The sequence below is a fragment of the Somniosus microcephalus genome, chromosome 4 (genome assembly GCF_052327205.1).
Source record: "Somniosus microcephalus isolate GS21.2 chromosome 4, FLI_Smic_1.0, whole genome shotgun sequence".
In the NCBI taxonomy this organism is placed as follows: domain Eukaryota; kingdom Metazoa; phylum Chordata; class Chondrichthyes; order Squaliformes; family Somniosidae; genus Somniosus; species Somniosus microcephalus.
Window position 1 is genome coordinate 273,330,426 of NC_140990.1, and position 23,913 is coordinate 273,354,338.

At 43.0% G+C, this 23,913-nt stretch overlaps 1 protein-coding gene across 3 annotated transcripts in view; it reads right to left on the bottom strand.

Annotated features, from left to right (window-relative positions):
- Nucleotides 1–23,913, bottom strand: part of grb14 (growth factor receptor-bound protein 14) — a 293,218-nt gene that overhangs the window by 76,951 nt on the left and 192,354 nt on the right. For 2 of the 3 annotated variants that reach the window (XM_085986430.1, XM_085986432.1), the window contains 3 exons: nt 19,541–19,697; nt 3,752–3,873; nt 2,284–2,355 (listed from right to left, as the gene is read on the bottom strand). In XM_085986430.1, coding sequence (XP_085842556.1) covers nt 2,284–2,355; nt 3,752–3,873; nt 19,541–19,697 — 351 coding nt within the window. Of the gene's footprint in view, nt 1–2,283; nt 2,356–3,751; nt 3,874–19,540; nt 19,698–20,070; nt 20,226–23,913 lie in introns of those variants that run through there. The other variant, XM_085986433.1, reaches the window with a different exon arrangement.

Genomic DNA, 23,913 nt, shown 5'->3' on the forward strand with positions numbered 1-23,913 from the left:
CAACTGTCCCCAAACCTGTCACAAATCAATTTCATCCTACCACTGGACTTCAAACTTCTTTGGACTCTCATATTGTGCCCTCCCTATTCTCTGTTTATGACCAGGACATATCTCTCCTAATTCTCTGCCACGCCTATGTAACCTGAATTCCCTGTGTCTCCATTTGAGCGCGGATTTTGGCTGCCACTTTAACCACGAGCCCATTACGTCCATCTCCCTTATTTTTTTCTCCTGGCCCCTCAAGTCCTTCTCTCCTGTCTCCCAGTCATGCCACCTTTCATTTTGACCCTCTCTGGTAGTTTCTCTTCCCCCACCACCACCCACCCCAAATCCCTACCACAAACTAATACTCTACCTGCCTACTCTACCAGCACAGGATTGAAGCCCCCTTGGATAAGGCAGTGGTGAACCTGTGTTTCTCCCAAAGAGGCCATTGAGGCATTCGTCATTGCCTACTTACGAGCAGCAACCCCAACAGTTCAGCAAAGCTCTCAACTACCTTCCCATCCAACACACCCGCTGGGGCATAATCTCACCAACTTCCTTTTGGTCGCACTCATCCACAAATGCCCTCTTAGAATCTGCCAGCGGATCAATAATATCTCCGCATTTCCCTCCAAAATTTCCATTCACTTGCAAACAAGGCTTTCGCCAGCCACGATCCGATTGGATTGATATCCTGGCTTGGCCTGAAACTTAGCTCACAGGTGGCGATGCCTTACACCTTGCCCCTAACTGAAGACTCCCCACCTGGCTATATTTTCCACCACTGGACCTGCCCAAACCACTGTGGTGGCAGTGTGGCTCTCATCACCAAACCACATATTGATCTCTCCTCCAACTCATCTAGTCCTTTCTCCGCCTTTGAGCACCTCGCCTTGTTCCACACCTCTTGCTTCTGCTTTAACATCCTCATTGTCTAATGCCTCAAGTACCACCCAGAGTTTCTCACCAAGATATCCTCTTCACTTTCTTCCTTCAGTCTCTGCACAGAGCGATCCCTGATCCTCGACAATCATCTCAACTCCTCTTGCCCCTTTCTCATCTGATTTCACTGCCCTCCCCATCCTCCCTTAACCTCTTCCTCTATATAAACTCTCCTACCCATATTTACAGCCACCCCTCAACCTTGCTATGTCACATGTCCTCTACTCCCATGATCTCAATCACTGTTGAGGTCAACAACAACTTTCCTGTATCTCTCACCACCCACACCTCCCTACCTCCTTACAACCCCACTTTCTTCTGCATTCACCCCAAGTCACTTACAATTGCATTTTCAAGCTGCCAACTGTCTAGCCTTTGGCCTTCTATTTGCCAGCTGTCAATCTACTCAACCATTCCCACCTCCACCTTTAATGTCCTGGTCTTCAATAAAAGCTTCATTTTCTACCATCACGATCATTCCCCTAATGTGACCCCCATCTTCACTCCCTCAGTCCAAAGGTCACAATCTTGTGTAGCTGATGGATGGCTAAATCAGTTGTCAATCACCAGATCTGGCTGGACAAAGTGCTATTGGCTTCACTTTCCTCTGTCAAAACCATCCACTACTCCATGGTCATCATGGAGAGCCAAGATAACCTCCAGCTTCTTTTCTCTAATACCAACCATCATCTTAAACTGCTAACACGTGCTAGGCGCTCAGACTTTTGTCATCAAGATTAAGACCAGCTGTTCAGCTGTGCCTGCAGCAAAGGTTAGACATACTAGGGAGGTGAGGGTGGGTGTAACAAGTCCGTCAACCTCCTTTTCCTCTCCCAATGCCCATTTTAGAGGCACTTGGAAGTGTAACTTGGACCCTGTGCCTAGCTCCTCTCAGAGGATTGAGCAGCAAGGACCACAAGACCAAAATCTTTTCTTTAGTAGGACAAGGATCAGCACTGGAAGCCTTCTGGCTGCTGTTTCTGGACATCAGCCACAATACCATGAAGCTGGTGGCCATTATGACTGCTGCAAGATTCTGGGGCCTGCAGCAGTTGCATTTCCCCCCCCACCCCCTTTTTTTCAGGTGCAAGACTGGCCAAGAGGCAGGCCTGCATGTGTGGTGTGGGGGTCCAGGCTAATGACCTGAATCTGCAAATACGAGCAGGTTCACACAATGTCAGTCAGAGTGCACATCAGGTTTGTTCCGTCTTCATCGGGTCCTAGTGCCAGCAGAGGGGTGGATAATTGGCCCCAGTATGTTTTGTTATTTACCGCAGAACAAGTGTTTTTTTTTTAAATATATACTTTCCATCCCACAATTTTAGAAATGCTGTTTGTACAAAAATATCGCCACACCTGTATTAACTGTGAATGACTTAAACTTCCATTTGTTTCACTGCAACTAGACACCATGTGTTCTGGAAAAAACTGGAGGAAAAAAAAATCAAAATGTCATGGGATATTTCGCAAGTTGAAAGCAGAATACAATAAAAGTATTATAACTTAAATATATTAAATTCTGATGCACATTATGACACTTGCAGTAAAAAAAGTGAATTTTACCTTTACATGAAGTTCTATATTTCTAGCAGGCCTTTCACCACTGCCTTATGGACTACCACCAACCTTGCGGTCCCTGATGGTGGCAATGACGAGTACAAGTCAGGTAAATTTGGCGGCTTGCAACTGACATATTGGGAAGGGGCAGCTGGTAGGGCGAGGAAAAGAAGTTGGGGCAGGAACATAGTGCTAGGCCTCGCAGTGTGATTTCCCTGTATATTCTGCTATTATCCTGCCCCCTTTGGGGCCAGATAGCAAAGGAAAATCCAGGCCACTATATATTTTCTTATTACCTTCAAGCTGTGTAACTTGTAATTGCAATACAGCTACATTTTCACAATAATATTTAGACATTCCATACATCAGCCAGGGGTTTCCACTTCTCCAATGTGAGAATTTTCAAACTAAATCCTGGGTTGGTAGGTGTAGAGGTGGAAAATCCAGGCTACCATTTGAAACACCTTTTACAAGATAATGGATGAAGCTGATGAGTTTAAAAGGCTGAGTGTTTAAAATCACAAAATATGACAGCAGTGTTTAATTAGTTTTGATCAACAAGACTGAATTATTGTTCGAAACTCATTGTGACATATTAGGGCAGCTTTTCCTCTTATAGCACTTAGGTGTAAAGAGTCAACTGGGCAGAGCACATATTAGAAAATTGGGCAGGCTGGATGCATGCTTATAATGGTGCCTGCCCAATTTTCTACCCATTGTTTTAATTGAAGCTAAACTGGATGGACTCATTTTGCAGGCATATAATCCTTTCTGGCTAATTTTCCTCTGTGCGCCACCTAGCAATCCCTTACTCCCAAATGTAACAAGAGGAAAATCTGGCCTATTACCTTTTTAATATTCCATTGTGCATAAATATACCCTTTTATAGGAGGTGTAACAAAAATATAAAGTAACAAAAGATGACATTTGTAATAGTTGAACATATACATTATTACACTAGGTCATATACAATCTGCTCCTTCAAACCATGAATGGAAAACCATATGCAATGTACACCTGAATTTCCAATGTGCACTGCCAGTGAGCAAGGCTCCATTCCAAGAGCACCGACATAAAAATGTCCCCAACATGGCCTCACATTGCATGTTTAGAAACAAAAATAGGTTTGTCAAACACTTTTTCACAATGTTGTTTTCCTTTTAAAGATAATCCACTGCAAACACAAGCCACATCAGCATTGATAAAATCTGAAAATAATGTCCATGACCCTGGTTCATTTCCTTGCAAAATTGCTGATTTCACTTACCGATGGGTTTTTAAAGAATTCATATTTGGCATAATTTTTTCTGAAGTATAATCTGCTGTCCGTGTCCATTCCCCAAGTTGATTGCACCTGAATCACTGATTCATGATCTTCTACAATTCTTTCTGTACAAAAAATCAAAAGAATAAATGAAAAACATAATTCCAGAAGCATTAATCCTTTGTTTTTCCTTTACAATTCAGTTCTTAAAAACTGAAAACATAAAAACAGCCAATGGAGGGGACATGGCAGAAGTTGGATTTCACCCATGTCCCACATGACTAGATTAAAGTGTCAGTTATTTTACTACTGGATAGAGAATTACCATCTCTTAGCTGTGATAATAAAAAGACGACAGTGGAAGGAATCAACTGTCTACACATTGCATGCATTTGATACCTGGGCCCAGAAATTCGGCTCTCCCCGGGTGGGTACGCACGGGGTACTCACCCGTAGGCCGAATGGAAGTGCCGGTTTCCTGCATGCACTGCGCATGCGCGGGAAACCGGCACTTCCGATCTTCTGAACGAAGAGGTTCAGAGGTCGAACGAGCGCGCAGGGGAGGCTTAGGTTTTTTTTTGCAGGTTTTCCCGGGAGGGTAAGCCTGCAGGATTTACACATTTAAAAAGCAGGCGTAAGGCCTGCTTTTTGCAAGGTAAGTGGTCAATTCATTAAAATTAAAACATTTTTTCCACAGGTTTATTATTTTTAGCCCAGTTATAATATAAAATTATTTTTTCAAAAATTAAATAACCTTTAAACAATAATTTAAATGTAATTTACAGTTTATTTAAAAAGTGTGATTTAAAAAAAAAAAAATATTTGAAGGTTTACTGCTATTTTGGGCCCGTAATATTTATAAGTTTTGACAGGTCTACCTGTCAATCTTATGAATGGGCTTTTCCTTCCTCCGATTGGCTGCCCATGGCTCACGTGATCCCAGGGGACGCATCGCACTAACTACGCCCCTGGGACACGCAAGCACAGCGCGCCGGCAGCTGGGCCAGGCCCCGGAGTGGAATTCCACGGGGCCCTACAGCTCAACTGCCGGCACGCAAGTTAAGTGCAGGTCGGGGGCTTACACCCCGCGGGAAGCCCCCCGACCCGAATTTCTGGGCCATTAAGTTAAAAATATAATTGCTCTGTGCTCCCTGACAACATAACAGGTTTACTCTGGGAGCAGCTGAATCTTAGACCAGAATTTTCCCAGGTTCGACTGTTGGTTTATGCCGAGTTAGCTAATCTCAGCTGGTGAGGTGCTCGAAGCACTACAATGGTCTTCAGCAATTCTGATGCCCCACATTGTTGGGCAATTTGCCTGAGGGCAACTGGTAGCATGATACCATGGACCAGAAAAGAGTTGGCATTTTCAGAAAGGGAGGAAATGAGAAATAAAAAGATACAAATGATCAGTTATTTTCACAGAAAACAAAAAAAAAAAACTGGGTGAACATTACAAAGTTAGAACATACTCAACAATGCTGTAAGATGCAAGCTCAAGTAGTTTGAGAGTTGCAAAAGCCACATTTCACCAAGTATTCTGCAAGACAGCTTTACAGTTTTTGGATAAACAGAACTTACTGTTTGTGGTTTACCATTGGCATTCATACACTTACACTGACCACTGCCATCGATCACCATTACAATCAAATTCATGCAGGTTTCATATTGTGCAACAGGAAGGATGTTGGGTTCACAAAATTGCAAGGTTAAAACTGGATTGCAACAGAGCTTTAATGAATAATGTGTCCTTTCATTGGGTTTTATACTGTTGTATATGTTACATTAGCACCTCTCTGCCGATCACACCTCCCACAGACTTCTGGGGAGGTGTGATCGGCAGAGAGGAGGTAGGGAAAGCCAACTCCAACGGCTCCCTCATCCTGATGAAATGCTTAGAACATGTCCTCGTCAGAACCAACAGCTTGTTCAGTCAGAGAGACAAGTACAAGGCTTTATGGCAACACCTTCGTTCCAAGCACTGGCATCTGCTGGACTAAGTCATCGTCCGAGTGAGGGACCGCAAGGACATCCGCATCACCCGTGCCATGACAGGAGCGGACAACTGCTGGACAGACCACCGCCTAACCCGCTCTGTCATCTCCATCAACGTAGCCCCAAAACAGTGGCGGCAACAGAAGCAATGCCGCAAGAAAATAAACGCTGGAGCACTCAAAGATCCTGCTAAGAAAGCTCTATTCAGCTTGCACCTCACAACCAACCGGACGACACCCAGTGATTCAGAGGCAGAGTGTCCACAGTGCCTGGTCTGCACTCAAGGCCTCCATAATCAGCACCTGTGAAGAGACGCTCAGCCACTTGACCAGGAAACACCAAGACTGGTTCGACAAGAAGGACCAGGAGATCCAGGCGCTAATAAGGCGCAAGCGCAAGGCATTCCTGATCTGGAAACAGTAACAGAACTTGAGAGCAAGAAAGCAGCTCTACAGACGCCTGAAGGCAGAGGTCCAACAAAAAACTCGTGACCTAAAGAACAGATGGTGGGTGGAGAAAGCGCAGGAGATCCAGCAGCTAGCCGACAACCATGACGTGCGTGGATTCTTTAGCGCAGTCAAGACCACCTACGGCCCAAGCACCCAAGGTCCAACCCCACTGCGGGCCAAGAAAGGAGGTACTCATCAAGGACAGAGAGGCAGTTCGTGCCTGCTGGAATGAGCACCAAGATCTCCTTAAACTAGACTGTCTTTGACGTGAGTGTCCTGAATTCCATTCTGCAGCATGCTGCCCACCACCTCAGCACAACCCCAGCCCAGCATGAAATTGAAACGGCCATCTGACAACTGAAGAACAAGGAGGCCTCGGAAGCAGATGGAATCCCCACCGAGGCGCTAAAACATTATTGGCACGAATACATGAACTCAATTCTCTTACTTGGAAGGAGGACAGCATGCCAGGGATATCAGAGATGCCGTAATCGAGACCATCTTAAGAAAGGTGACAAGTCCGATTGCGGTAATTAGAGGAGTCTCCCTGCTGTCTGCCACAGGGAAAGCCATCGCAAGAATCCTCCTCAATCGCCTTCTCCCAGTGGCTGAAGAGCTCCTCCCAGAGTCGCAATATGGATTCCTCCCACTAAGGGGCACAATGGACATGATCTTGACCGCACTTCAACTACAAGAGAAATGCAGGGAACAGCACCAACCGCTGTAAATTGTCTTCTTTGACCTCACAAAGGCCTTCGATACCGTCAACCATGAGGGATTATGAAGTGTCGTCCTCAAATTCAGCTGCCCTCAAAAGTTTGTCACCATCCTCCTCCTGCTTCACGACGACATGCAAGCTGTGATACTGACCGACGGATCCACCACAGACCAAACTCACGTACAGGCCAGGGCCAAGCAAGGCTGTGTCATCGCACCAATACTCTTCTCGATCTTCCTGGCTGCAATGCTCCATCTCACCCTCAGTAAGCTCCCCGCTGAAGTGGAGCTAATCTACAGAATAAATGGGAAACTGTTCAACCTCCGTCGCCTCCAGTCCAGATCCAAGGTTGTCCCATCCTCTGTCATTGAAATACAGTATTACAGACGACACTTGCATCTGCGCACACTGAGGCTGAACTCCAAACCATCATCAACACCTTCACCGAAGCGTACAAGAGCATGGGCCTTAAACTAAACATCCGTAAGACAAAGATCCTCCACCAACCTGCCCCCTGATTATCAAAATCCATGGACAACGTGAACCACTTTCCATACCTCGGGAGCCTACTGTCAACAAAGGCAGATGTCGATGACGAAGTCCAACACCACCTTCAGTATGCCAGTGCAGCCTTCGGTCGCCTGAGGAAGAGAGTGTTTGAAAACCAGGACCTCAAACCCAGCACCAAGCTCATGGTCTACAGAGCAGTAGTGATACCCACCCTCCTGTATACTTCGTCCGCATGCCCGATACAAGACTCCCAAAACAACCGCTCTACTCGGAGCTCTGACAAGGCAAGAGAGCTCCAGGTGGGCAGAGGAAATGCTTCAAGGACACCCTCAAAGCCTCCTTGAAAAAGTGCAACATCCCCACCGGCACCTGGGAATCCCTGGCCCAAGACCGCACAAAGTGGAGGAGAAGCATCCAGGAAGCTGCTGAACACAGAATCTCTTCGCTGGGAGCAAGCGGAAGCCAAGCGCAAACAGCGGATGGAGCACACGTCAACCCAATTAAAATGACAGACAACCGGAAGCTCGGTGTCACCCTTACGGGCTGAACGGAGGTGTTCCGCAAAGCCTCTTAATGTCTCTTCACTTCTCTTTTGTTCGCTCATCCCCATTTCCCAGCCCCCAACTGGCCTTTTAATCTGTTTCATTTCCTGTGCTTTTTCAGTCCTGACGAAGGGTTTCGACCTGAAACATTGACTCTATTTCTCTCTCCATGGATGTTGCCTGGCCTGCTGAGTTTTTCCAGCATTTTTTCTGTTGTTATTTCTAACATTTTACTAAAATGTTTTACCAGGGATAAACATCAAGTCCTGGAACACAAATGGCCTGTTTAGTCTTTGCATGAATAAGTATCTAATGCAGTAATTCCAAAATACCTCTGTTTTGAAATTAAAATCTTAATCACAAATGAACACCACTTAATTGTTGTTAACAAGACGACACATTTGATTAATAAACTAACTTACCCTTCTAGTTGAAGATAGATAACCCTTCGGCATGTCTCAATACCCATACTACTTAGCCCATCTTTGAAAGTGGAGCTCATTATCTACATTTTTTTATTGCATTACAGATTTTTTAGGGCTAAACTACAGTGTAAAAATCACACTGTTTAACCTCAATGTGCAATAAAATTACACAAACTAATGGACTATCTAATTCACGTTCACAGTATATTTCTGCAGCAGAATATTAACACCCGCTAAGAACCCCATCTCAAAAAAGCTACTTACACATTAAAACACATTTTCCATGTATAGTCTTCTCCTGATTTGCAGTTGCTTAATTCAAATTCAAATTGCCAATAAACCACACCGTGTTGTTTTATTTAAATTTGAATTTCTGAATAATTTGATTTTCAGCAAACAGAAACAAATGAGTTAACAGAAGGAAACTGTAAAAGTCCTATTGTTTTTTCTACCCGCTTTACGAGAATTCAAAAAGGTATCAATTTATGAAACAGTTAATTATGTTCATTAGGTTAAAAAGCAGAGTTTGTTGCAAGCCTACAACATATTCATTGAGTTTAATCTTGTAGTTTATAAGAATATCTACACCCCTCAGTTAAGTTGTAAAACTGTGTGAAGGGCTCCACAGCATTTTTTTTTTTTTTTTTTTTTAAAAACACTCTCCAACCATTGAACCTCCCACCCCAGTCTCTCTCTTAGGCAGTCCCTCGGAACCGAGGATGACTTGCTTCCACATTAAAAATGAGTTCGCATTAGTCCAATGCGGGACCTACAGTCTCTGTCACAGGTGGGGCAGACGGTGGTTGAAGGGGTGGGTGGGGTGCTTGGGTTGACGTGCGCTCCTTGCGCTGCCTGCGCTTGCTCCCAGCGAAGAGACGCGAGGTGTTCGGTGCCTTCCCGGATGCTTCTCCTCCACTTTGTGCGGTCTTGGGCCAGGGATTCCCAGGTGTCGGTGGGGATGTTACACTTTTTCAAGGAGGCTTTGAGGGTGTCCTTGAAGCATTTCCTCTGCCCACCTGGGGCTCTCTTGCCGTGTCGGAGCTCCGAGTAGAGCGCTCGTTTTGGGAGTCTCGTATCGGGCATGCGGACAATGTGATCCGCCCATCGGAGCTGATCGAGCGTGGTCAAAGTTTCGATGCTGGGGATGTTGGCCTGAGCAAAAACACTGACATTGGTGCACCTATCCTACCAACGGATTTGCAGGATCTTGCAGAGGCAGCGTTGGTGGTACCTCTCCAGTGCTTTGAGGTGCCTGCTGTACATGGTCCATGTCTCTGAGGCATACAGCAGGGTGGGTATCACTGCTGCTCTGTAGACAATGAGCTTGATGCCAGTAACATTCCAATGATGGGCTTGCATCTATTACAAGCACAGGTCTTACTCTGCTCAATTAGGGAAATCATGGAAATCCAGGGCAGCGTTCGCTTGAGTATAGAAGGTTGATGGGTGATCTGGACAGTATAGAAGTATGATTTGAACAGGTTGGGTGATTATACTGCATTTGCCATGCATCTGCCCAATGTGGATAAATGCGAGGTAATCCACTTCAGTGGCAAAAACAGGAAGACAGATTATCTGAACAGCAATAGATTGGGAAAAGGGGACGTGCAACGAGACCTGGGTGTCCTTGTGCACCAGTCGAATACAGGAGCAAGGATGTCTTGCTGCAGTTTTACAGGGCCTTGGTGAGACCACACCTTGAGTATTGTGTGCAGGTTTGGTCACCTTATCTGAGGAAGGATGTTCTTGCCATGGAGAGAGTGCAGCGAAGATTCACCAGACTGATACCTGGGATGGCAGGAATGACATATGAGGAGAGATTGGGTCGATTAGGCTTATATTCCCTAGAGTTTAGAAGAATGAGAGGGGATCTCATTGAAGCTTATAAAATTCTAACAGGAGTAGACAGACTAGATGCAGGAAGGATGTTCCTGATGGCGGGGGAGTCCAGCACCAGGGGTCACAGTCTAAGGATAAGGGGTAGGCCATTTAGGACCGAGATGAGGAGGAATTTCTTCACCCAGAGTGTGGTGAACCTGTGGAATTCTCTACCACACAAGGCAGTTGAGGCCAATTCATTAAATATATTCAAGAAGGAGTTGGATATATTTCTTAAGGCTAAAGGGATCAGGGGAGAAAGCAGGGACAGGGCACTGAATTTGGATGATCAGCCATGATCACATTAAATGGCGGAACAGGCTCGAGGGGCCGAATGGCCTATCCCTGCTCTATGTTTCTGTAATAGAAATGTTTAAAATGTTAAGATGGAGAAACTATTTCCTTTGATGGAGGAAAAAACCCATCAAGAATGCAGGGACATCAACCTAAAACTGGAGCAAAGCCATTTAAAAGAGAAATCATGATCCACACAAAGGGTAGGAGAAATCTGGAATCCTCTCTCGAAAAAGCTGTGGTGCGAGGACAATTGGAGCTTTCTACAGGCCTCCAAATAGTGAGAGGGAGGTAGAGGAGCAAATCTGCAGGGAAATCGCAGAGAAATGCAAAAGCTATATAGAGTGGTGATATTGGGGGACTTTAATTACCCAAATATCGATTGGTATAATGCTAGGGTAAAGGGAAAGGAGGGGGAGGAATGGTGCGGTCTATTATCAGGGACAAACAAGGTGATATATGCTTATAGGCACAGGGCAAGGCTAGAATACTCAATGAGTACTTTGTATCGGTGTTTACTAAGGAGGTGGATGCTGAATAAATATCAGTAGAAGTGGAAAAGGTAGAAGCAATGGAAGGGGTGAAAACTGATAGACAAGATGCACTAGAAAGATTGGGTATGCTTAGAGTGGATAAGTCGCCCAGTTCAGATGGCTTGCATCCCAGGTTGCTAAGGGAATTAGGGGACGAGATAGCAGAAGGACTTGCTATAATTTTCCAATCTTCCCTAGATGCAGGGAAGGTGCCTGAGGATTGGAAAGTGGCAAATGTGACACTATTGTTCAAGAAAGGGTGTAAGGACAATCCTAGTAACTACAGTTTAACATCAGTGGTGGGTAAAGTTTTAGAAACAATCATCAAGGATAAAATTAACGGGCAGTTGGAGAGGTTTAAGATAATTAAGGAAAGCCAACATGGATTTGTAAAAGGCAGATTGTGTTTGACTAATCTAATTGAATTTTTTGATGAAGTAACAGGGACAATTGATTAAGGGAATGCAATGGATGTTGTCTATATGGATTTTAAGAAGGCATTTGACAAAGTATCACATAGAAGGCTGGTTAACAAAATGGAGACTCATGGAATAGGTGGGTCAGTGACAGCTTTGATAAGGAATTGGCTTAAGGACAGAAAACAGCGAGTTGTGGTAAACAGCTGCTTTTCAGACTGGAGGATGATAGACAGTGGCATTCCCCAAGGGATAGATAGATAGATATATATTTTTAAAATGACCTGGATATTGGAAGAGTAGAATTTCTAAATTTGCCAATGACACCAAACTTGGGGGTGTGGCAAACTGTGAGGATGATACCAATTGACTGCAACAGGACATAGAAAGGCTAGCAGAATGGGCAGACAAGTGGCAGATGGAATTTAATACAGAGAGGTGCGAGGTGATGCATTTTGGCAGAAGGAGCAGGGAGAGGCAATATACACTTAATGGCACAGTTTTAAAGGGTGTGCAGGGACAGAGGGACCTGGGAGTTAATGTGCATAGGTCCCTGAAGATGGCAGGACATATTGAGAGTGTGGTTAGCAACGCATATCGGATCTTGGGCTTCATAAATAGAAGTATTGAGTACAAAAGTAGAAAAGTTATGCTGAACCTTTATAAAGCGCTGGTTAGGTCGCAACTGGAGTATTGCATCCAGTTCTGGTCACCACACTTTAGGAAGGATGTGAAGGTCCTTGAGAGGTTGCAGAGGAGACTTACCAGAATGGTTCCGGGGATGGGGGAGCTTAGCTACAAAGACAGGTTGGAGAAACTGGATTTGTTTTCATTAGAGCAAAAGGAGGTTGAGGGGTGATTTGATCAGGTTGTACAAGATTATGACAGGTTTGGATAGGCTAGATGGGGAAAGGCTGTTCCCACTAGTTGATGGTACAAGGACTAGGACACAGATTTAAGGTTTTGGGCAACAGATACAGGAGGAATGTGAGGAAAAACATTTTTATGCAGCGAGTGGCGAGGATCTGGAACTCACTGCCGAAGGAAGTGGTGGAAGCAGCAACACAATGTTTTCAAGGGGTGACTGGATAGGCACTGGAGGGAAATAAACTTGCAGGGCTACGGGGATAAGGCAAGGGAATGGGACTGACTCGATTGCTCTACAGAGAGCCGGCTCAGACTCAATGGGCCGAATGGCCTCCTTCTGTGCCGTTATGACCTCTATCTCATTAATAACTGGTCCCCACACAGAACCAGTTATTAATAACAACTTTCTGCCTACAGGAATGCAACCAATTCCTTATCCAACCCAAACTCTTGACTACTAGTCCCACAGGAGTATCTTAAATAGCCTAATGTGTGGCAACTTAAGCTTTTTGAAAACCATGGAATCATAAAATGCTCCAGCACAGGAGGCCACCCACCATTCAGCCCATCGTGCCTAGGCCAGCTCTTTCAAACAGCTATCCAATTAGTCCCACTCCACTGATCTTTGTCTTCAAGTATTTATCCAATTCCAGTTTGAAAGTTATTATTGAATTGGCTTCCACCAAACTTTCAGGCAGTGCATTCCACTTCATAACTCACTGCGTAAAAAGTGTTTTCCTCATGTCGCCTCTGGTTCTTTAGCTAATTACCTTAAATCTGTGTCCTCTGGTTACCAATTCTTCCACCACTGGAAACTGATACTCCTTATTTACTCTTTTCAAAACACTTCATGATTTTGAACACCTCTATCAAATCTCCACTTAGCCTTCTCAGCTCTAAGGAAAGCAAGCCCATTTTCACTACTCTCCATGTAACTGAAGTCCCTCATTCCTGGTACCATTTTAGTAAACCTCCTCTGCACCCTCTCCAAGGACTTGACATCCTTCCTGAAGTGTGGTGTCCAGAATTGGCCACAATACTCCAGCTGGGGCCTAACCAGTGTTTAAGGTTTAGCATAACTTCTTTGCTTTTGTGCTCTGCGCCTCTATTAATACAGCCAAGGATCCCATATGCTTTTTTAAATAGCCTTCTCACCTTGTCCAGCCACCTTCAAAGACTTGTATGCATATCTCTCTGTTCCTGCACTCCCTTTAAAATTGTACCATTTTGTTTAGATTGCCTCTCATTCTTACTACCAAAATGAACTACTTCACACTCCACGTTAATTTTGCTTACAAATCTTGTCGTTAATGTTAAACGTGGATATCCAAAAGTTGCTATCTGAGTTGCGCGACTCTGCTGTTAGCGTTGCGTAAACTGTGTCAGCTGTGGCTCAGTTGGTAGCACACTTGCCTCTGCATCAGAAGGTTGTGGGTTCAAATCCCACTCCAGGGACTTGAGCACAAAGCTAGGCTGACACTCCAGTGCAGTATTGAGGGAGTGATGCACTGTCGGAGGTGTCGTCTTTCGGATGAGATGTTAAACCGAGGCCCCGTCTGCTCTCAGTTGGACATAAAAGATCCCATGGCACTATTTCAAAGAAGAGTAGGGGAGTTATCCCCGGTGTCCTGGCCAATATTTATCCCTCAATCAACATAACAAACACAGATTATCTGGTCATTATCACATTGCTGTTTTGGGGAGCTTGCTGTGCACAAATTGGCTACTGCGTTGCCCACATTACAAGTGACTACACTCCAAAAGTACTTCATTGGCTGTAAAGCGCTTCGAGATGTCTGGTGGTCATGAAAGGTGCTATATAAATGTAAGTCTCTTTCTTTCTTTAAACAGCATCTAGTTATCTAGCTCACCACTGAAATGCATTGAATGGCATGAAGTTGCTGTATTTGCCTAGTGGACACGACCTACTCGCCACAGAAAGTTAAATTATTTCAATTACTAGTACCCTTTTATGGTGATGATGTTAATTACTGTCAATCAATCTCTCCGGCACTGAAAATTAACAATTACAAGTGTGGAATCTCATTCCTTCAAGTTTTACTGTCGTTGGAGATTTTTTTGAAATGTAAAATTTAGTTTAAATCAATTTCTCTTAATCTACTCTTTCCCTCGATACCCAATTTGACATTGAATTCACTCATTTAAACTTCCTTCTCCATCCTTGCACTGTTAATTTCACAATCCTTCAATCGGATTGATTAAGGAGATGCTTTTCCTGTTCACTCAGGTCCCAGATGCCCAGTTTCCTCACTGCGATGTTATCAGCTCGCACTTTCAGCAACTTGCAATGCAAAACATTTAATAACCTAAATGGGCAAGGGCAAGTCTAACCAACAGCAAACGCCATTAGATGCCCTGCTACAGCAAAATCTGGGCCAAAACATTTTAAAAACTGACCTGGCTGAATGGGTTAAATTATAAGGACAAGTTGCATAGATTAGGCTTGTATTCCCTGGAGTATAGAAGAGCAAGAGGTGATCTAATTGAGGTGTTTAAGATGATAAAGAATTTGATAGGGTAGATGGAGACAAACTATTTCCTCTGGAGGGGAGGTTCAAGAGCAATGTCAGGAAGCACTTCTTCACACACAGTAGTGGAAATCTGGAACTCTTTCCCCCAAAAAGCTGTTGAGGCTAGGTCAATTGAAAATTTCAAAACTCAGATCAATAGGTTTTTGTTAGGAAAAGGAATTAAGGGTTACAGATCCAAGGTGGGTAAGCCATGATCTAACTGAATAGCAGAACAGGCTCAAGGGGCTGAATGGCCTACTGCTATTCCTATGTTCCTATAACTGGGCTTCTAACCCTTGCTGCCGTGCCTGGCAGGACATCATCACCACCACTGCCCTGCTCAAGCCTCACGTTAAGTTAGCAGATTGGGCCCGAATATCATTGGAACCTAGTCTGCATATTTAAAAAGAGGACCCCATCGGCTTGGACAGATGTCGTTGCTGCCTGTAATTTTAAATTGCAGGTGGCCAGATCAGGGTGGCAAAGAGGGGCAAGTCCCCCAACCCCGCCTGGTTCCGCCAGGCTGGGAGAGTTATAATCAATCCCATTGTTATTAACACTGAGCTGGTGGAATCCTTGTAGTGTGTGTCAAATAGTCTGCACTGATTTTTCCCCACCCAAGGTTGTCAATTAAACCAAATTTTTTGCAAGAACTCCAGTTAAGACCAACAACTCCTAAATGTGTCTACAAACAGATCAACTGCATGGTAGATAATAGTCTGTAATCATCCCCTAATGGGGGCTGCTAAATGCATTGTTCAGGCCTGTCCTAATCACTGAAATAAAATGACAATCAGCTGTGGCCTAACTAGCGTTTTGTACAGCTCCATCATAAATTCCCTGCTCTTATATTCCATGCCTCGGCTAATGAAGGCAAGTATCCCATATGCCTTTTTAACACCTTATCTACCTGTCCTGCTGCCTTCAGGGATCTATGTACATGCACACCAAGGTCCCTCTGATCGTCTGTCCTTCCTAGGGTCCTACCATTCATTATGTATTTCCTTGCCTTGTTAGTCTTCCCAAAATGCATCACCTCACACTTTTCAGGGTTAAATTCCATTTGCCACTGTTCTGCCCATCTAACCAACCCATCTATATCGTCCTGTAGCCTGAGGCTTCCCTCCTCGCTATTTACCGCCACCAATTTTTGTGTCATCTGTGAACTTACTGATCATACCTCCTACATTCATATCTAAATCATTAATGTACACTACAAACAGCAAAGGACCCAACACCGATCCCTGCAGTACACCACTGGACACAAGTTTCCAGTCACAAAAACAACCTTCGACCATCGCCCTCTGCCTCCTGCCACGAAGTCAATTTTGGATCCAATGTACCAAATTGCCCTGGATCCCATGGGCTCTTACCTTCTTGACCAGTCTCCCATGTGGGACTTTGTCAAAAGCCTTGAAGTCCATGTAGACTCCATCAACTGCACTACCCTCATCCACACACCTAGTCACCCCCTCGAAAAATTCAATCAAATTGGTTAGACATGACCTCCCCCTGACAAAGCCATGCTGACTATCCTTGATTAATCCTTGCCTCTCCAAGTGGAGACTAATTCTGTCCCTCAGAATTTTTTCAAATAATTTCCTGACCACTGATGTTAGGCTCACTGGCCTGTAATTCCCTGGTTTATCCCGACTACCCCTCTTGAATAACGGTACTACATTAGCTGTCCTCCAGTCCTCTGGCACCTCCCCTGTGGCCAGAGAGGTTCTGAAAATGTATGTCAGAGCCCCTGCAATCTCCTCCCTTGCGTCACACAGCAGTCTGGGATACATCTCATCTGGGCCTGAGGATTTATCCACTTTTAAGCCTGCTAAAACCGCTAGTACCTCCTCTCTCTCAATACTAATTTGTTCAAGTATATCACAATCCCCTGCCTGATTTCTATGCCTACATCGTCCTTCTCCATAGTGAACACAGAAGCAAAATATTCATTTAAAACCTCACCTACATCTTCCAGCTCTACACAGAGATTGCCACTTTGGTCCCTAATGGGCCCTACTCTTCCCTGGTTATCCTCTTGCTCTTAATATACTTATAAAACACCTTGGGATTTTCCTTTATTTTGCCCGCCAGTGCTTTTTCATGCCCTCTTCGCTCTCCTAATTTCTTTTTTTTTTTTTTTTTTTAAATAAAGTACCCCCCTGCACTTTCTATACTCCTCTAGGGCTTCCACTGTTTAGTCTTTTGTATCTGCCAAAAGCTTCCCTTTTTTTCCTAATCCTTTCTTGTATATCCCTTGACATCCAGGGTTCCCTGGACTTGTTGGTCCCACCCTTGACCTTTACAGGAACATGTTGGCGTTGTGTACTCTCTATTTCCTTTCTGAAAGACTCCCACTGCTCTGATGTGGATTTTCCTACAAGTAGCAGATCCCAGTCCATTTTGGCCAGATCCTGCCTCATCATATTAAAATCAGCCTTCCCCCAATTTAGAACCTTTATTTTCAGTCCATCTTTGTCCTTTTCCATGACTACCTTAAATCTCACCGAATTATGGTCACTGTCACCAAAATGCTCTCCTACTGACACTTCTACCACTTGCCCGGCTACATTCCCTAGAATTAGGTCCAGTACCACACCCTCTCGTAGGACTTTCTACATGCTGGCTCAAAAAGCTCTCCTGGATGCACTTTAAGAATTCTGCACCCTCTAAGCCTTTCACACTCTAACTATCCCAGTTAATATTGGGGAAGTTGAAATCCCCTTCTATTATTACCCTATTATTTCTACACTTTTGAGATTTGCCTACATATCTGTTCCGCTATCTCCCCCTGACTGTTTGGGGGCCTATAGTACACTCCCAGCAAAGTCCTTGCCCCCTTTTTGTTTTTAAGTTCTACCCATATGGCCTCATTAGAGGAACCTGCTAAGATATGATCCCTCCTTACAGCAGTAATTGACTCCTTGATTATTATTGTGACAACCCCTCCTCTTCTACACCCCCTCTGTCTCGCCTGAAGATTCTGTGCCCTGGAATATTGAGCTGCCAATCCTGCCGCTCCCTCAACCATGTCTCTGTGATAGCAACAATATCATACTCCCATGTGTTCATCAACACCTTCAATTCATCTGCCTTACTCGCAAGACTCCTTGCATTAAAATAAATGCCATACCCCCTTGTGCCATTACATATTTGTTCTGCCTTCCAGGTTGACTTGTTTTTTCCTCTATATTTGGCTGTGCATCACCCCCTTCTATAGCTCCACTCCGTATCCCATCCCCCTGCCAAGTTAGTTTAACCACCCCCCACAGTACTAGCAAACCTCCCTGCAAGGATGTTGGTCCCGTTCCGGTTCAGGTGCAACCCGTCCGACTTGTACAGGTCCCACCTTCCCCAGAAGCAGACCCAGTGATCCAGGAAACTAAAGCCCTCCCTCCTGCACCAACTCTTTAGCCACGCATTCATCTGCTCTATCCTCCTATTCCTATACTCACTAGCACGTGGCACCGGGAGTAATCCAGAGATTACAACCTCCGAGGTCCTGCTTTTTAATCTGATACCTAGCTCCCTAAATTCTTGTTGCAGGACCTCATCCCTCTTTCAAATGTCGTTGGTACCAATGTGAACCACAACCTCTGACTGTTCGCCCTCCCACTTCAGAATGCCCTGCAGCCGTTCAGTGACATCCTTGATCCTGGCACCAGACGGCAACATACCATCCTGGAGTCACATCTGTGGCCACCGAAACGTCTCTGTTCCCCTTACGATAGAATCCCCTATCACTATTGCTCTCCCACTCTTTTTCCTCCCCTCCTGTGCAGCTGAACCACTCGTAGTGCCACGGACTTGGCTCTTGCTGCATTCCCCTGAGAAACCATCCCCCCCAAGCAGTATCCAAAATGGAAAATCTGTTGGAGAGAGTGAGATGGACCCAGGGGACTCCTGCACTACCTTCCTAGTTTTGGGAGTGCAAAAAATGGGTAACAAGGGATATTTTCCTGAAACGTAGGTAATTTTAACCTAACCCCGTCCAGTGGGAAAGTATTGGGATTGGATACATTGTCGATTTCACAACCCACCCGACTATTAGAAAGTTAAATTGGGCAGGATGTAAAATGGTCGGCCGATCTGATACCATTAGAATCCCGCTGGATGGTTGAAGTTAAAATTATCCCGATTGACTAGCTGTATGAAAATTGAGCCAGAGTAGCTGGCTGTTTGCAAAAGACTGGGCATTAAAACCTTTTTGCTCACTGCTTCTAATGGATGCTCTTGTAAGCACTTACTGTGACTGGCACTAAAATTGCTTCTGTGTAATAAAACAATTGCCTCTAAAAAGGTGTTTTGCTGTAGAGGAGTTATACCAGACACAGTTGAGGTAAAATACAATTGTAAAGTAAATGTATGATTTCCATATGTTCAGGAAAAAAAAGATTTTTTTACATTAAATACCATGCATTACAAACTATATTGCTATAAAGCTAAACAAAGATAAATTCATCTTTATATGTAAATAAATGCATTCAAATGTTTGCATTTTATTGATGTGACTTTCCTATACGGCCTAGAATTTGCTCTGGGTAACCACTGAAGTGGTGGCCAAGTAGAAGGGTACAATACAAACTGCTTTATTAAGCTTCAAAGTATTCTGTAACACTAATGTCTACGCTTACCTACGCCAATGTGAGGAAGATGCTCAATGAGAGTCCAGGTATTGTCATTAACACAGTGATTTTTCAGTATGAACAACTGGCACACATCGCAGGCTGTGATGTCATTCGGCACCTCCAATGCTTGACTGCTGCCATCCTCATTAAATACTTTAATTACCTGCATAAAAAAGATATATATAAGGCACCCAAGAAAAATAACCTTTTGTTTGCAGTTTTTACAGTTTGTGTTTACATATATTAATCCAGTTGGCAATCCAAATGGATGAATCCTTTAGCATGTTAACTGATGAGTTGAAATTTTAAATCCCTTCAAATTTTTGCTTTTACACAAGTACAAAACAAAGACTTTCCAAAATAGTGTAATATTATTCTTTGTAACCCATAAAAAATAATCTATGCTTCATATACACCATCATTGCACCTACTATAATAAAAGCCAGATTTTTAAACAAATGTTTAAAGTCCTTTACATGCCTCTACAAACTTCCATGTTTTCTCCTCGACTATTTACATTAGCTTTGCCTACTTACCAGCAGACATGACGACAAATAGACTTGCATATTGACCAGCTCTGCAGTTAGTGAGTACGTGTATATAGCATTATAAAAAAATCATTGTACAGGTAACTTAGAATTGCACATTAGGATACATTAGATCAGCCTTGGAGGTGTCTGCTACTGCACCAAACTCAAATGAGGTGATTATATGGTGCTGCCTGTGAACAGCAGTTTCCTGACTCCACAGCTGCATGTCATCAGAGATTTTACCCAATCACCTGCTACCTTTCCAGCAATCAGCATAGGCTAAACCTCCCTTACTGCATAAACTTAGTTAAAAAAATGAAAGCACTGTTAATTACACCTCTTATTCACATTTCTTTTCAAATGATGGTTACGAACATAATACACCACACAAGTTAATCAAACAGTCATGGAGATAGGTCCCGATTGTAATGTTAGATAGTTCAACCTTACCTAAAGTTGAGGGGGGATTGGGGGAGGGGTTAGAAGGCACTAAACAGAGACTTGGTGATGCAGCCTTTATGTTCTTTTCAGTTTCAATAGGAGATCAGAAGGGGCAAGACAAGTCAGTCTGTCTATACAGAAGAAATCATGTCAGTGTGTTCCTGCTGGGCTAGGTTAGGTTAAGCACCCTTCAAGAGCTTCCAGCAAATGGGAAGGTTCTGTTATGATGCCATTCCAACAGAGGTAAATGAGCTGCTATTTAAAATCAGTCAGCACAGAGATTTAGAAGACAAAAACTGAAGTATCTCCAGTCACAGACTGCAAACAAAACACAAGAGCTTATGTACAGCAGTCCTTTTCATGGCCCATTCTCCTGCATGATCAACAAGCATTTTTAGATAGGAGAAGTACAAAATTGAAACTATTGTTATCTTAACTACCTTACAAATAATAATGCAGCACAGCAAAATACTTGCAATTTCTTTAAAGTAATTTGTTTGTGAACAATAAAAGTCTAAAATGATAACCTGTTACTACACTAAAAAAGTTACTTCCCATGTAGCAAAATGATACAGGAACTGCAGTCAGGCTTAATTCCAATTGTGTCCCAGTGTGCATTTCAATTACAGTGGTTCTGCCAAACCAAAGCTCAGAGCGATCATATTTCATGAGGAACAGTGCTCATTTTGTCATGAGGTGCAGAACACACAATGCTTCAATACCCATATCTTTCCCTGAAAACTTTTTAATTAGTGTAACTGGAGTAACCTTGCTTCAGTCTGTCTAAAATGTCAGAACACAAAACAAATCAGTACATAAAAAGTGTGTATGTTGAAATGTACAATCCAAAATTAAATGGCTATATTTGAAGATCAAATTTAATAATTTCAAACTAAAATATTCCCTATTTTCAGTTTGTTACTGTGAAATTGAAAATAAAATAGGCAAATAAATTTGTCTGATTATAGCTGAAATATTTAGTTTAGTGCAACTGATGCTGCAGTAATCAAAAACAAATATTTAAGAGCAAAAGATACAATATAATGCTCTTGGGGAAAGACACCGAGTAGAATTGCTGAACATGCACTTTACTCTTAATTACATAAATCTGTCAATCATGTACGCTCGTCACTGCTACCTCAATCCCTGAAGGGTGTACAACTATGGAGTATAAAAATGCAAAACAGAGGGGATTCAACTATCTTCTGCCAATACCTTTCCTGTCCATCATTCAAATCCATAATCTCTCCCCTTCACTGCACCACACCTGCCATTCGAAGAGTTTAGCTACGTATACTGATATCTGCCAATAAATCATGCAACAGCTGCGCATGCATAAACAAACTGCATAAATGGCATTAAAACTAGATTAACTCATTACGCAGAAGTACTTACTTAAATTAAGATATCAATTTCCATCAACACAATCATGTAATGAGAATTAAAGCACACAGAAGTTTTCATTTATTGAATTCCACTTCAAATTTTGGTCAGTACTATTTAAATAAGTTTGGTCAGTCATTGATAAATTAAATTGCAATGCAATAGATACATGGTTCACAACCATGCTTAAAAATAACTTTTATAGTTAAACAGTAACTTAGTTTGTAATTCAAGACATACAGCTGTGCAAGACAAGATATTTTTAAAAGCAACACTAACAAAATAAATGTCAAAATATAAGTATATTGCCGCATCAAACAGAAAACGGTCAATTCTCAAACTGTATTTAGTGCATGCAAATTACATTTACTATTTAAATGCCAAATTCAGAAAACTTAGAGGAATGTAATAAAACTTGAACTTGTCATTTATTATAAAACTAGATTTTAATAGTACTGAGCATTTGTGTTGGCACTATACAGTGCTTTAAAATATTCCAATTCAAAATATATGCACTAATTAAACAAAAGTAAAATGTATTCAATTTCTCAGTTATAGGTTACTGATAAAATTACATCAGAAAAACTGCCAACAACTTCCATCTCCCTGGGCTATTATGCAATTATTAAATTATACCAATAAAGCTACTCAAACATCAATAGCATTATCACTACAATATTTACCATAAATTTAAACATTTTAAATAAATACCCAAGCTCAAATTTTCCTTTCACCCTCCTATTCTCCCTTTCATCCATTTTTAATGTTAACTTTAGTGTTACTCTTTTCCATCAATATAATCCTTTTTACCATTTTAAATTTAAAATGTTTTGCTTGCCTATAGAACCAGTTAACAGCACAGATAGAGACCATTCAGCCCATCATATTTGCTCTCCAAAACTAAAGCTACCCACAGTAATTTAATTCTGGCCTAAACCACATTTTGTACAAACTTTTCTCTTTACTCCTGCACTTTATGCCCCTATTCATGCAACACAAACTTTCAATGGCTTTTTGTTTTATGTAGCTCATCTACCTGCACTCCTACATTCAGGAAACTGGAGTGAACTTCCATGGGGATTCTCTTGCGCAGCCACAATAACTGATGGAAGACTGTGGAAATGGCAGATAAATTGCATTTCCCCCCACAGAAATTCACCCCCCGGTCCTTGTTTTTCCTCCCAAATTATATTACTTCACACCTGTCCACATTAAACCGCTCCCATCACCTTTTGCTAATCGGTCTGTCACCCTAAAGTCTTTTACAGTCCTCCTTACTCTTTGCCAAGTCTCCTACTTTCATGTCATCAGCAACTTTCAAGATTGTGCTCCTTATGCCCAATTATATACATTTGGACTTTGGCACAGGGAGCACAATTTTGCAATTTGCTAATGAGTCAGAAATAGGAGGCTTAGCAAACAGTGAGGAGAGAGAGAAAAAAATAAATGGGCCAAGCCCAACCATCCTCCAATCAGAGCAACACCCATTTAGCCCAGCTCTTTGTTCCCTGTCTGTCAACAAAATTTCTATCCAAGCTGCTGCATTTCCACTTACATCATATGCCTGGATTTTTCAAGCAAACTGAAACACTATCAAATGCCTTCTGAAAATCCATATACACTCAATGATAGAGTACAGAAGAAGGCTATTCAGCCCATCGTGCCTGTGCTGGCTGTTTGGTAGAGCTATCCAATTAATCCCACTCCCCTGCTCTTTCCCCATAGCCCTCTAACTTTTTCCCCATACAAGTATTTATCCAATTCTCAGATTGTTACTACTGAATCTGCAAATCTGCTTCCACCACCCTTTCAGGCAGTGCATTCTAGATCACAACTTGCTGTGTTAAAGTTTCCTCCGGTCACCTCTGGTTCTTTCACTAAATCACCTTAAATCCATGTCCTCAGGTTACCGATCCTTGTGCCACTGGAAACTGTTGCTCTTTATTTACTCTATCAAAACCAGTCATGATTTTGAACATCTCTATCAAATCTCCTCTCAAACTTCTCTGCTCTAAGGAGAACAAG